This window comes from Pleuronectes platessa, chromosome 19 (assembly GCF_947347685.1).
Source record: "Pleuronectes platessa chromosome 19, fPlePla1.1, whole genome shotgun sequence".
In the NCBI taxonomy this organism is placed as follows: Eukaryota; Metazoa; Chordata; class Actinopteri; order Pleuronectiformes; family Pleuronectidae; genus Pleuronectes; species Pleuronectes platessa.
In genome coordinates, this window is record NC_070644.1 from 12,109,702 (window position 1) to 12,125,382 (window position 15,681).

Consider the following 15,681-nt stretch of genomic DNA (forward strand, 5'->3'; position numbering starts at 1 on the left):
TGTTTTCAGAGGTGGTTGTCACACACATGCACGCTCATTTGCACTCGAAGTGATTCAACTACTGGAGAAGACATGGGCAAATCTACGGATGTTGAGGCTTTCTGGAGGCCAAAAGGCCCAGAGACTCCCTCACATGGTCGCTCCTCCTGTCCTACAGCAAGGACAAGAAGAGGAGGAGGAGGGAAAGCAAGGATGAAGAGCAGAAGCACCCTATCTGTGCAGATATCTGAGGGTGAGGAGTCTGCAGCGCATCCTTGATTTCCTTTACGCCCTCCTCGGTCGAGTGAGTGAGTGAGTGAATGGGTGAGTGGGTGGGTGGGCAGTCAGGCTATGGGAGTTTTAGGGGAAAGGAGGTGAAAGAGAGGAGAGGAGGCTTCCTCTAAGAGGCAGGAGGCGGCAGGGGGCTCTAGGGGCGAGAGGGCCCGCTCTTGTTTGGCCCGGCTGTTTCGATGGAAAGAGTAGAAATAGAGAAAAAACAGGATGGAACATGATGAAACTCCTGAAATCTTTAAGGTGAGGAGTCAATGTGTTTATCTGCAGCTCAGAATAAACTCAATACTAAAAAAAAAAGATAAACACTGAATTTATAAACGGGACCTCTCCTCTCTATTTTCTATTCCTCACTATGGATGTTTAGTTTTCTGAAAAGTATGTCCTCGCCTGTGATCTTTAGGGGGAGAACTTTAACAGATCAAAGCCTGAATACAACTGGTAGAGATGAAAAGAAAAACACTTTTATGCAACATTTCTTAAAGGAATTCTTCACTAAAACCTTTTTTTTGCCTTTTACATATTGAGAATAAAGTGGAAATGTATGTGGAACCTTATTCTCAAGAGGCCAATTAAAAAAAAAAAATCTTTCTCTTCTCTTGTGAAAGAAACGTTTTAGTATGAAGTATTCCTTTATTTAAAATAAGATAATGAATCATAAAATAAAACTTAAAAGGATAAAACAAATGTTAAAAAGAGAGAAAGGATTCAGCAGCCAGAATCCCCATTTAAAATGCTGGAGTGTAATACTCAGGAAGAGTTTCATGCTCGATTTGCAAAGTCTCCTCCGTCAGATTTAAATGGAGGAGGAATATGTTGTGTGTTTGCTTGTATATATATATAAATATTTGTGTGTATTTATGTAAGCAGGTGTGCATGCATATAGGCACACACTTTGTCTTATCATATTCTCTACATAGTTCATCTAAACTGAGGGAGTTGGGGTTTCGGTCATGCAGCTGTGTTTTCAAGTATTCTGCATCTCTGTGTGGAACAGAGGGAGAGGGAGAGAGAGAGAGAGAGAGAGAGAGAGAGAGAGAGAGAGAGCTTGTTGTAAGGGAGGACTAGATGCAGGAGAAGGGAGCCGGCCGAGGTCAAGTGAGGCGGAAAAACGACAGGAAGGTGGCGCTGTTGTCGGTGGACTCTCAACCCAGACGAGGGACGGGCAGAGCGGGGAGGGAGGAGCTCGGAGGGCTAGTGGGTTGGAGAGGGCGGGGGTCTCCGACTGCCACACACACACACACCCAAACACACACACACACACACACACCCAAACACACACACACACACACACACACACACACACACACACACACACACACACACACACACACACACACACACACACACAGGGAGAGACACAGAGGGAACAGCTTGGATTAGTGTTTGTCAACATTGGAAAATTGATTCTGGATTTCCCCCCCACTCCCATTGTTAAAATTCATGCACATACACAGAAGTAGGACATCATCACAGACAACCACCTGCATCATGAGGTAACACATATCACTACATGAGATATCAGGCTCGGTTCCCATGGCCACAGCACCGGTAAGGCTGTATCCATGTGTGTATATATATACGTCTGTGTTCTGTCAAGGCCTCACTGCACAAAGTTAGGGATGAGTGGGATGTGGTGACAAATTTACCATCACATACAACACGGACACAAAACCAACAACAGTCTTTAAGTTCTGAACTTTGGCCTCGAATCCTGTTCAAGGCTGCAAATAGGAAACCTCCTCTTTCACCCGACACACTGATGCCACCTTTTAGAGACAAGTTATCATCAACAGAGAAAAAAGAAAAGGCCACGACCAAAATCAGCTCACACACTGATGCAAGCTCAAACACACACCCTGGGGTGGGGGGTGTTTGCCAAGCAGCGCTCTGAGAAGAGAAATGCAAAGTGAGAGAGAGGAGATGGCATGCAGTGAAAACATGAGAGAGGATGAGAAAGAAGGATTCGTGATGGCGGTGATGATAATGGCGGACAGTACCCAACGTACCAGAAACGTCATCCCCTCACTGGTCAGTGATAGTGATTCTGTAGAAGGAACCATAGTCATGTGCGGGGACAGAGGTGTGGTGAGGGAGAGAGGGATGAAGAGAGAGAGAGAGAAGGAGTGCAAACGGTTACAGTGCAGGAAATGACCAATGTGACGTGAGCTCAGCTCTCCGACAGACCGGCACACTGCAAAATGATTAAGATGGGAGAAGTTTGGAGAGTCGAATTTCGAGGTGGAATTTGTGTCGGTGAGAGCTTCACTCTGCAACGTTAGCCTCTCCTGCAGTAAACGAGGCAAGCTGCTGCTCTGACCGTGAATGTTCATAAACAGAAGTTAGCTCGCACACACGGTTCATGGAGAGGAAGAGGAAAAACCCCAAACGTTTTCCATCACCCTAATTCCAGCTTTGAAGCTTAGAAATCCTAATCATCTAGATGAGAGCGGAGGTGAGGTGTGTGTGTTAGTGGTGATCAGAGGAGTTTGAACTGGTGATGTTTGACGGCGGGTGGAAAGTTGAAAGTGGTGGTGGAGAGAAATTGAGGTGAAACCGAGAGAAAATAGAAATCACGATAATCACATGTCTATCCTTCTAGTAAGGGATCTCTACCCGTCTATCGTCCTCTACCTCGACCACAGCTCTCCACTTTCATTAACCTCCTTCATGTGGCTTCAGGTGTCTTCACATCCACACTTCAGGTTGGATAGCTCCTCATGATTTAAGCTATTTGATGGTTGTTAAAGTCCTCATAATAATAAATCGTTCTCCATGCTGGTGTGAAGAAGGGTTTAAAGCACGTCTCATGTGTTCACTCACCTGGGCACATTTGGGGGACCGCGGTTAGGCCTGGAGGGCACGGAGGGTGGCGGCCCACTGTAGGGGTCCGGAGAAGCTCCGGGCCGAGACGGGACAGGGGGTCCCCCGGCAGGAGGAGGCCCGGGCGGAGGCCCACGAGAGCCGGGGCGGCCGGGGGGTCCCGGCGGAGCTCTGCGGTTTGGAAGTGGACTGGTGGCCGGAGACCTGGTGAATAATAATCACAGGACATCAGAATAATCATGGAAGAAACTACAATTCCTCTTCACATAAACCACTGAATTATAATTTAAAAAAAACAATACATCCAATAAAGATCCTGTTTTACCGACAGATGTGTCTTTTGTCTTACCTCCCTCCGGAGTTGGCCCGTTGCACCTGCAGCCAGGAATCATCCACGGGCGGCGGCATGGCGGTGGTCACGGTTGACGTGCTGATGTCGCCGATGATGCCGAGCGCCTCCCGCAGGGCGTGGTACATCCGCAGCATCTCGTCCCGGTGCGTGGCCTGTTCCTGAGACTCCTCCATCAGCGAGTTCTGGTCGCCGCACGAGTACAGCTGGGCCAGCAGGTCGGCGTTGATGTACTCCTTCGTCTGGATGGAGAGAGAGAGAAGGAGAGAGAGAGAGAGAGAGAGAGAGAGAGAGAGAGAGAGAGAGAGAGAGAGAGAGAGAGAGAGAAGAGAAAACGTTCTGTGATCTCTGGAACATTTACAGCCGAATACAACAGTCACACTCCAGAGTGCCACACCAGGGACTGACATTGTTAATCATCAGGTGCATGATGGTCTTGGGCATCAGGTCGCGGACGGTCTTGCTGACGATGGCCATGTAGGAGTCCACCAGGTTACGAATGGTCTCCACCTGCCGCTCCAGCTGAGGATCCATGCTGTGCACGAAGCTGTCGGTTCCGCTGTCTTCACCGCCGTCACTCTGCAGAGACAAAGTCGGAGAGTATTGAAGGACAGACGTGTGTTTCCAGCTATAAAACATCATTCTGTTCTTTATTTAACATGTTCGGATCTAATTTCCTTGATTTCTTTGAATCCAATTATTTTATATTCATGTTTGTATTTTTTTGTCCAATAAAATGTTCTGGAAAAGACACTGTGATGATGAAAAGACACAAACATACCTTTCCTTCCTTGTCCTACACGGTCAAACAGTGATTGGAAGATAAAAGACATCGAAAAGGACAAATATAGAAACACATGAGATACATGACAACATTCAAATAGACGCACAACAACATTTAAAAATCACGTTTGTCTGCATGGTTTTGACAAAGTGAGGGTTAAGAATGGGTTTTACTGTTCATGTAGTTTGTAGAGCACACATTTGTATCCATGTATGATTAAAACTATGACACTGTTCTACATAGAGTGAATCTTTACCGTGACCCGTTCAGGATAAACTCCGGCTCGAAGGAACGAGGCCTTCCAAGCATCGATATCCTCCTGACTCTCACAGGCCAGCTCCAGCTGACGGTAATCCTTATAAACGTTCCTGTGGAGAAAACGTATTTTAGGAACACTGTTGTTTTTACCTGAACAGCCGCGCATCCTTGTAGCAGCGGTGAAAAATAACTAAATGCAAAAGTATTTCACTGATGAGGAACATGTACTTCATTTGAGTTATTTATATTTCAAAGGCAAATATCAGACTTCTTTTTACTGCACTTCTTCCTCTCACAGCTGTATAGACAAGTATTACTTTTTATTACCAGCTGTAAAAATAACAAATACCACTGACATACTGGATTTGCATCTCTGCTTTCCTTATTATTTAGTCAAATTAACTAATTTTTGCATTAGGGCTTTTACTTGTTCCATTTCTATTATTTTTTCATTACACATTTTATTATATAACTGTATCTTATTGTTATTGTTCCGTCTTAATCACTTCATTGTGCTATTAAACATAGACGACTCTTATCAGTTTTAATTATGAGTTCACCTACACAAGTTTTTCACAGTTATACCTCCGTAATCATTGTGACAATAAGGATTTCCAATCTTGAATGTTTGAGTGGAACAGAGAAAAAGCTATTTGTACTAGTTGATGTCTATTCGTAACGACCTTAATTTCATATTTTGCTTGTTTCCCTTCAAAACATATGTCATGATGGAACGTGATCTGTAACATGTGACTGCTGTGTGTCTTCATAGCGGTGTGTGCGTGTGCTCATGCATAGCAGCACCTCTGCTCGGTGTTGAAGAGGGCAAAGATTTGCTTGCTGGACATGAAGCTTTTCTCCACATCGCGCAGCCGTAGGTTGTCCACCTGCAGCATGTACTTCTTCTCTTTCTCCTGCAGGGGGCGAAAGAGAAACACAATCCTTACATAGTGCACGAACGAGAGAGAGTGAGTGAGTGAGTTACCTCATCTGGGAGAATTTGACTCTAAAGTAAAAATGGACTTGGAGATTTACAGCTCTTGCCCTGACGTTGTGTGAATGAGACTAAAATAGATTAAATAGCCACTGAAAAAGACTTTGCGTTAAGATCAATGCGGTTTGATCAATTTACCACTTGATGTTGTGTATGTGATAGCAAGAGTCTGCTGGAACAATGATAATCAATGACAGAAACTAGAATGGAAAAAGACCAAAAGAAGGGAAGATGAAAGAAAACCAGGAGTAAACACTCACAATTAGATTTTACAGGAGACACGAAAAAAAGGAGAAGAAAAAGGCAGGAGAGACCAATGGGAAAGTCGTCCTGTACAGAGTCTGTGGTTTTGATTAGAGATGTGAAAAAAAGAGGGCGAGCAACAAATGAGAAACACACACGAACGGAGAGAGAGAGAGAAAGACAGCCTTCCAGTGTAGAAAACTTTCGTACTAGTAAATCTGAAAACAACATATGATCTCCAGACATCCAACTATTTATGAATTGAGGAACCTCAAAGTTAGTCATCTGCATGCGGGCACTCACACACACGCACACACACACACACACACACACACACACACACATACACACACACCCCACACACACACACGTTGCAATTATAGTCCTCAAAGGCTATTGTTGGTTCTTTAATGAGGGTCAATGTGTGTGTGAACGTTTTTAAAAGTGAGCCGCCAAAAATAGCAGAGGGTGAGTGAGTTTCCACAAACATAGCTTCCCCACACTGCCTTGGGTGCACCTTTGAGCGCAGTCTCTAACTAACCTTAAAACCATCTGGATGGCTAACCATGGGCCTGCCCTGCCCAGCCCAGCGTGTGTGTCAAAGAGAGAGATGTGTGTGTGTGGGGTGTGTGTGTGTGTGTGTGTGTGTGTGAGACCAAACCCCATCAAAGGATTTATGACCCGTGCAGCCAAATGGCCATATCCCCTAAATGCATGTAAAAACCTCTCTCTCTCTCTCTTGCTCGCTCACTCTCTCTCACACACACACACACACGGACACATTTGGCAGTGCTGCTACACCCAGGTGTCTGACACACCGGGAAAAAAAACGGAAAAACCAAACAAGCAGTTGGCCAGACTGCTGACATCAAGCTTCACAGCGGCCGTGAGGGCAACGCATTCTGCTTCCATGTCCCCTCAATATGTCTCAATAGTTGCCTTCCTCCATTCCCCCTCTCCTCTTTCCCCTTGTTCCCCTCGCTCTCTGGCTTTCCCTCTCCCTGGGAGTGAGCAACCTTGGACTGATTCATACATTTTCCTCTCCTCTGGCCAGTAAATCCAGTCAGGAGAGATGGGGGGGGGGGGGGGGGGACTCGTGTGTGAGTGTGTGCATAATGTGGGGAAAGTACAGAGACACTGAACTGCTAAAGAAAGTGGCAGAAAGATATGACAAAACTAGCTTAATGTGCTAAGACTGTACATCAAGGGTGTACTTCTACACAAAGGCCCTGTTTGCGTGTGAGAATGGATAAAAAAAATAAATTGTGTTCGCTGCTCAGACAAAAACCAGAAAGAAAAACAACAGATAAGAAAGCGACGGATGAGTCTTATTTCCACATCAGGCGCAGACGTCCGACACACACTTCAGACGGATTGTGAGGCTTTTCCTCTCTGTCAATCAGCCCATCTTGCATGTGTGCGTTTTTTTTACGTGTTTGGGGAATTTGGGGATTGAGCACTTTCCCATATGCTCACATAAAAGCCAGTCAGCATGAGCGGGCCAGAGAACAGATCTCAGACACCGAGTGCACACACACACATACCGACACACACACCGACACACACCCAGGGACACATGAGAAAACAAAATCAAACGGACGCAAAGATACACATGGATGACGAGCTTATATGAGATGCACAGGAAAGTGCACACACTGAGTTTGACTGAAGTCGGCTGCATTTGATTTGAGCGAGACCCGACGTCTGTGAAGAGGAAAGATACAAACAAAGCAAAACCACAATAAGGTTTGTCAGGAGACTTCTGTTTATGTTAATCACCATGGAGACAGCTAAAGCACAACACAAAACTCTGTGTGCTCGATCGTTTGTGCATATGCAGAGTGTGTGTGTGTGTATAATCTATAGGCTCAGGTTCAACCAAGAAGACAAGGGTGAAAACACAACATCGCTGGTGGAGAAACTAATATACTTGGGATGCATTCAGGTCTATGCACCGTGTAATTACAAATAAATGTAAATAAATAAAGTTAGTAACACTTCCAGACGTCTATATGGCGCATACACTTCTTTTGTCCTTCACTGTTATCTTATCCCGAACGGATTGAACAGCTCTTCGGGTTATTTTTGAACCTCGGTCCCCTGAGCAATGTAATTTCATTCTGCCTCGCACCGAGGGTAAACTGACCGTTAACCACTTTTGTCCCAAGACACGGGTCAGAGAGATGCTCTCACGTTACCCCTGCTCTCATATCTCTTCACCGTCTCCATGTAACATTAAGGATCCAGTTCATATCTTGTATTTAAAGCACTGCACACAATACATTTCGGTCCTGTACACGTCCGATCCACTTCGGCCCTCACTCACCAGCTCGCTCTCTTGGTCAAATAAGCTCAATTTACGGCCTGTCCCACGCACCCACTTAAAGACCCGGGTTGATCCGAGCTTTCGGGGCTGAGGAATGTTTTGCCCGCACCCTCCAGGTCTGCTGATTCTGTGGATTCCTTTAGGAGGCAGCAAAAGACATGTCTGTTTGGGGAAGAGCTGTGAAATCTGTTTGCACGTTGCCGAGATAATGGAGACCAGTCAAACACCAGCAAGAACTAGGAACCTTGTACTGGGATGGAATTCCACTCAAAGGGGTAGAAGTATAAAACCTGGCTGAGCTACCACCACCTTCTAACCTGCGATGCCGGGTGTGAAACATCTTGCACATTTCGGAGACAGAATCTGCGCAGTAGTGATGGGGAGGGGGGGATGTATTGAGTTCCTGACGATACAGACACTTGACCAATTGCGACACAGTCTCAGCTGTCAATCATGATGCTTAACCTCATTATATAGCATCAAATAACTAATTAAAAACAAACGTACAGAAAGAATTTAGCATTTGAACAAACATCAGTGTGATAAGAACGACCTGAAATGACAGGATCCATCTTTGAGAAAAAATTATTTAACAACTTTGACTTTGTAGTTTGGCTCATTGCCCCTTTACTAACATGGAGGAGGCGGGGTTTATGACCTACGCTGCAGACAGCCACTTGAGGGGAGCCGTCTTGTCAACCATCTTTATATAACGTCTATGGTTTGAATGCTTTAGTCGTTTGCATGCTAAGTGTTTCGATTTTAGCAAACAACATTACCACAGTAATTCTACATGACGGATTCTCACATCCATTGTTTTTGCAAATAAGTTAACACATTCTTTCACCCTCCATTTTGTCAGAGCCTGGACACATGCAACCTTTCTTCTCTCTCACACACTAGTGCAGCAGAGGAGGCCGTGCACTAGGTAGTTAACCTTGCAGCGGTTGGAGCCCGGTGTGTGTGCAAAGTACTTTCCATGGTTTTGTTTTGCTAGTGAGTAATCGCAGGCTAATTATGAGAAGCCAGAGGAAGTTCACTTCTGAATTCATAAAGGCACTTTAGCACTCTGCGCGCCGTCCAAAGAAACGTCTCATGGACTCAAACACAAATTCAAAATGTGGATGAAATATGGCCTCACACACACACACACACACACACACACACACACACACACACACACACACACACACACACACACACACACACACACACACACACACACACACACACACACACACACACACACACACACACACACACACACACACACACACACACACACAAATGCACACACGGGAATACTAAACACCAGACATACACACACATGGACCTTACATAAACCGTATCCAATTAACACTTTAAAACAAATCCGAGTCGTTCGGTGGGCAAAACCAAGAAGATAGTCGTTAATGGCATCCATGTTGTTTTAAGAGGCTGCATGTCTTCGTGTGTGTGTATGTGTGTGTGGCAGAGTGTATGTTGACGAGAGTCTGGTGACTTGGGCCGTGCATCAAAGAGCTGCGGAGAACCCGCACGGCATCTGGGAGCAATAACGCTGCTTCTAACCCTTCATTACCACAAAGACTGGGCCCTGGGTGGCAGCCAACGGCAATTTTCACAACCCTCCTCCTCACCTCCCTTCAGTTTTTCTTTCCCTCCATTCTTCTGCCATTCCCCCTATTGAGTTCTGACTTTTAGAAGAAAAAAAACACGAAAAAATGAAACACAGAGAGCAGTTCTGTTTGATGACGGGGATGTGGAAAGACGGAAGAAGAATGAGACTCGTTTAGGTTTGGAGCACTGGTGGAAAAGCTTGTGTAGCATCTGCACTCAATATGAAACTATAATAGTTGGGTGCAGTTGAGTTATATCATAAGGAGCTTTGTTCAAACTTGTTTGTTACATAATGAAAAAGATAATTCTTAACATAACTTTTCCTGGAATAGATTGACATCACCGGATCTACATATCGTCAAGAAACCCACAAACTCTGGAAGATCGGTTTTCTTCAGTGACTAATACGTCATTAAAGCTGCTTTCAGACAAACACTGAGGAGCTGACATTTTCCTGAAATGTTGTGGAGAGCCTGTATGTGAGAACACAGATGTCCCAGTCAGTTGCTCTGGACATTTTCTGGACCTTTTCCCACCAGCCCCCTAGTAAAATCTCCCAGTGAGCGAGCAAGAGGACATTGTTAATGTTTTTTCCACATTATTCTGTAAGGTTCCAAGAGTGTCAAGATGAAAAAGAAGAGCTATGCACGTGATAAACAAAGACAATGTTGTGGAATGACGTTGAGATTTGAGAGTTTTTTGTTACGCCATCGTCAAAGAGTGGTAAAAAAAGATTCCTGCAGCAGAAATTATATTTCTATGTCCTGCCTCCTGCCAATCTACCCAGCTGCCACCGCTCACCTGAACACTCCAGACATTTTCCTGTGGTCGCAGACACGTCCCAGACTATCTCCTGCTGTGTTCTTCCTATTCGAAAGGCAAACTGCAGAAAACGTCTGTTCAGGTCTAAAAACGACTTATGAAAGAGCATTTTGAGGGAGCTTCATTTGACTTTATGCCATTTGGACTCCTCAATTGAGTCGTCTACGGCACACAATTCAGCAGCGGAGTGATTTACCGTAGGGAACAGATACATCTATTCTGCGGCATCGAGTGAAAACACACAGCTGCTTGTGACTCATCGAGTTGAACAATAACGCTAATAACAAATCACCTCGGGCAGCATGAAGCATCAGGAAGTGTCTGCGCGCCCTTATTCTTAAAAGTGTTACCAGATAACGAGTCTAATCTAAAGTGTCCGGTTTCACAGGGAAAAACATGCATTCTCACTTTTTCTATTTTTACATTTTTGAAAGTTGCTCTTCTGCCCCCCCCCCCCCGCTTCTCCTTAAAAAGTGACGGCCTTTGTGCTCCTCTCGCCTCCTCCGGTGGGAACGAGCTCTAAATGAAAATAAACGTCTTCAGGCGAAAGGAGACGTGGTGTCTGCGCTCCAACACAGGCGGGCGGGTCACTGATGCCTTCCTGTTTAGCGGCTAATTGCTAAGCAGTTAATTATCTGGTCTTGCTTTACTTCTGCGGAGGGTCAGTATAACAACCTTGGGGAGGGGGGGGGAGGGGATGGCCCGGGACATGTGATCAATCACCAGTGACCACCAAAGAGCGAGAGGAGGGGGAGGAGGCGGGGGGAGGGAGGGAGGGAGGGAGGGAGGGGAGACCCCGGTAACCACATAAACACATGTGAAAATCCCCACACGTCTAGTGACTCCTGTCTGATAGAGGGCAAACGTTCTGTTTCACACGTCTGTTTGGTGTCTGTGCGCACGTAGCACAACAGCCACAGTGCAAGTCGACACATTTCAAAGTTTCCTCCGAAAGAACCGCAATTTGTGTTTCTTAAAATCCACATGGAAACGACAAATAAGTCCTGTGGATATTCTCCTGTAGCTTTAACAGTAGTGTACCTACAACGTCTCAGGTGACCACATGATGTCAGAATACTGAGGCAAAAACATTCACATACGAGTCCAACATGCAAACACACTTTGAAGTCGGTCATGCGGCTTCATGTGGAACTTTTTGGTTAAAGTTATCCTGAAGTAAATGTGTATTACATGAGTTCTAACATTTTGTGTGTGGGATAAATGGAGCATAAACCAAACAAGGCCAGAATCCCAATTTAACAAAACAAGGATAATCTTTATTAATCTTGAATGAATTTCTAAGTCCTAACTCGTATTCCTAACAAATAAGTGTTTTTCTCATGCGTAATCCAAACACAGTGAGAGCTCATTGATGTATGACTGTAGAAGTTAATTTGGACTAAATTAGCTAATTTGGACTAAATTAACTCCACACTTTTTATAATAAAATGAGCTGCCAGAATATAAACCTCTGCACTTTTAACTCACACATGTACACGTATTACACACAGGGTGTGTTTGAACTGATTTTTATGACATGATTGTGCCAACAGGGCAGTTCCAAGGGTGGAGAGGCTTTTTTATTTTTACATTACACTGAGAGTAAATTAAGTCTTGTTGAACTTTATATTTATAAACACAACAATCTCTTACTTATGTCGAGATTAAAGATTCAGTTCTCAGATCTCATTCATGAAATCAGGGAACAATCAGTGACTAAGAACAAGAGGTATAAAGTTCCCATAACTATAGTTATATGCAATACAAGACTGAATTCTATAAAACAACCGGATCATACAAAACATATTCGGTAAAGTTTACGATGTCTGTCACTCCTTCAGAGGAGCTTGAAGACAACACACACACACACACACACACACACACACACACACACACACACACACACACACACACACACACACACACACACACACACACACACACACACACACACACACACACACACACACACACACACACACAGAAACAAACAGTACATAGGTCAAAAGACATGCACATCAATGTGGTCTTCCCCTCATGTCTGTTTGGGTCTGATCTGGGAATTTGTTTTTCTAATGGTCTCTGTATTGACATTATGTTCTCGAATATGCAGGAAACAATCAGGGGAAAATGTTAAATTTGATAAAAAGGAAAACACACATAACTCATTCATCTCATCACTCAGGCAGAATAAACTTTGCATTGTCCACAAATAAGCATGTGTCCCTCCTCGTCTGCTTCTGACAGACTTAAGTCAGCACTCAGCTCTCGCTTCTCCGTCCTCGAAACCCTTTTTTTCCCTAATGTATTCTTCTACAACCAGAGTCAGTCACTTGTGTTTTTGTGGGTACATTTGTGACCCAGTGTTTTTAGTTTTCTTTAAAAAAAAAAAAAAAATTAATAAAATGTTTCAATTAGAAATAAAACAACGCAATGAAACGAAAATAAATCTTTGACATTTTGTGAAATGTATGCATTTGATAGAGGAAATAGTGCAGCACAAAACCATATGCCATAAAACAGTGAATTATTATTTCTGCACAGATTAAAGAAAAAAAGATAATAGTGAATTTCTGATGCTGCAATAGTCTGAGGTTAATACCAAAGAGCCCCCCCGTGCCTTCCCAGTCTGTATGCCATTGCCAGCGTAAGCAAACAGGCTGTAGCCTGATATTTACCACACAAATATGATCATAATGTATGTGTTCTCATCTAACTCTGCCAGAAAGCGAATAAGCACATTTCCCCAAAATGAGAATCTCAATCCTCAGACCACAGCACTGTCTTTCTGGACAATAGCTGAAATGTGCTGGACGGTTTCTTGTTTTCTTATTTCAGCAGAGAAATAACAATGACATGAAGTTACAGAGGAGAAAGAAGCTATTCCGTGGTTCACATTCCCATTATCCAAAGAGAATAACAGTGATCTGCAGTAATATCTCATAGTTTTGAGATTTCACCAGCATGCGCATAAAATATAGTAGATTACAGTATGTGTGTTACACACACTCTCAAATTAATCTACACTGTGGTGTTCACAAGCGTAGCCTTGCCACACGCATGCAAACACACAAAAGATACAATTACACTCACGTAAACTGACGGTTGTTCTCTATAATGCAATATCTAAATACAAAGACAAGTCAGAAACTAGAGGTTTTCCATGACCAGAATCAACCAGAGACATTTCATGATGAGACAGAAAAACATGGGATCGAAGATCAAAATTGATGTGTGTGTGTTTGTGTGTATGTGTGTGTGCATACTTTCTCAGTATTTCTGGCTTTACTGAGTAATAGTTAGAAAGGAAGTTGCCTGGTCATCCAAACAGTGGAAACATAGTTGGTAAGACCGCAGCGCTTCCCCCACCCACCCATTAAAATTGACTCCTTCCAATCCCTGAACCCGAACCTAAACTGCATCAATAATCCTGTGAGTGAGGACTGATTTATGTCATTATCTGCTTTCTGGCTTGTTTCTCAGATACATTTGACTTTTTTGTTTTTTTGCTCTTACAACTCTCTCTTTTTGCCCCCAAATGTTAAAACTCTCCTTCCCTCTTTCATCTCCATTCTCACTTTCCCTCCACATCCCTCCATCTCTGCCCGGACTGCTGACTGTTCTCTCCTGAGACCGCGCCTGCTTTGATTTGGAGCTCAGGTTGGAGCTCAGAAACTATAGCTAAAACAAACACACAGCCATGGCCACCTTTGCACACACACACATACACACACACGCACACACACACACACATATTTGAATACACACACATACACCTGGAAACACTAGCACTGATTACTCCTGACTGCCAGAGGAATGAAGCCTAAACATGTGTGTGTGTGCGTGTGTGTGTGTGTGTTCGTGCGTGTGTGTTCGAAGCAAAGGTGAATGAAGCAAACTTAGACTACAGCATTTCTTAACTTTGAATCAGACAGACTTTTCCCCCCTCGTCCGAACGTCCGCGCACACACACACACACACACACACACACACACACACACACACACACACACACACACACACACACACACACACACACACACACACACACACACACACACACACACACACACACACACACACACACACACACACACACACACAACCTCTTTTGCTCTGGTTCTGATTTACCAGTAGTATGTCACCCCTCCAATCAGCCCCACCTCCTCCCCCTCCATGTGTGTGTGTGTGTATGTGTGTGTGTTGGGAAGGCTGCAGAGCTGCATAAAGGGCTCTTTATTCAAGTCGGACAGGGAGAGGAAATCAGCTTTAGAAGTAAAAACAGAGGGAGCAAGAGAGAGATGGAGACCACAGGGCTGCACATCTGGAGTTATTACAAGGCTTCCTCCCGCTTGCCAAGAAAACGCCGACATTCCTGCCCTGGCTACAAAGACTGGGGAGCCTCTGCTCTCATCAAGGCCCTGCACACATATCCATCATTCAAAAACCACATATGCACGCACATGTACCATAAGTAGAGATGCACACATAGTCTGGCGGGAAGGGAAGAGCATGCAGACGCTTTACGAAACACTTCTCTGCCTCCACGTGAGCGCACAGACGACAGACATCCTCCCATCTGCCCACATACGCTTCCACTAAAAACCTCTCTGCCTCAGCAGCCAATCCCGCGATCCCTTTTCCATACTTTACAACACACATGCCAAATGAATGCGTCTCACTTCCTGTTCACCTTTGACCTTCCACTTTCTCTCCAAGAAGTCAGAGGAGAAAGAAAAGAAGGAGAGAGAGAGAGAGCGAGAGAGAGAGGTGGGGGAGAAAAAAAAGCCAGACAGAGGGAGGGGAGAGAGGAAGAAGAAGAAGAGAGGAGAGGAAAAATGGGGGGCCGGCAAACTCCTCCTCCTAATCCCTCCATATCTCCTCTCTCTCTCCTTCTTTTTCTCCTTCCGTCTCTCGAAGGGGAAACTTGGTGACCAGTCCTTTGCCACGTTGAGCCTCCAGCCGGTCCACCTTGCTCACTACCGGAGCGTTCTTCCTGTGGGGTTTTTTGGTCTCGGAAGCTTCAGAAGACAAATCCATAAGTAGAATTTGAATCTAATGGGCTTCAAACAAAAAGGCTGAGGGGAGATGACATGGCGCCAATCAGCCGATAAGGAGACAAATCAAGAATCGGCCGAGAAGAAGAAATGTCATTCAAGACAGTCCAGATGTGAAGAGGTGAAAGGAGATCGCCC

At 44.6% G+C, this 15,681-nt stretch overlaps 1 protein-coding gene across 1 annotated transcript in view; it reads right to left on the reverse strand.

Moving 5' to 3' along the window:
* Nucleotides 1-323: 323 nt before the first annotated feature.
* dnm1a (dynamin 1a) overlaps nucleotides 324-15,681 on the reverse strand; it is a 45,844-nt gene continuing 30,486 nt past the window's right edge. The window contains exons 15-21 of the mRNA XM_053411756.1: nucleotides 5,289-5,398; nucleotides 4,483-4,594; nucleotides 4,224-4,238; nucleotides 3,851-4,021; nucleotides 3,443-3,684; nucleotides 3,094-3,297; nucleotides 324-441 (exon numbers count right to left, since the gene is read on the reverse strand). Of these exons, the coding sequence (XP_053267731.1) occupies nucleotides 324-441; nucleotides 3,094-3,297; nucleotides 3,443-3,684; nucleotides 3,851-4,021; nucleotides 4,224-4,238; nucleotides 4,483-4,594; nucleotides 5,289-5,398 (972 nt within the window). The remainder of the gene's footprint in view (nucleotides 442-3,093; nucleotides 3,298-3,442; nucleotides 3,685-3,850; nucleotides 4,022-4,223; nucleotides 4,239-4,482; nucleotides 4,595-5,288; nucleotides 5,399-15,681) is intronic.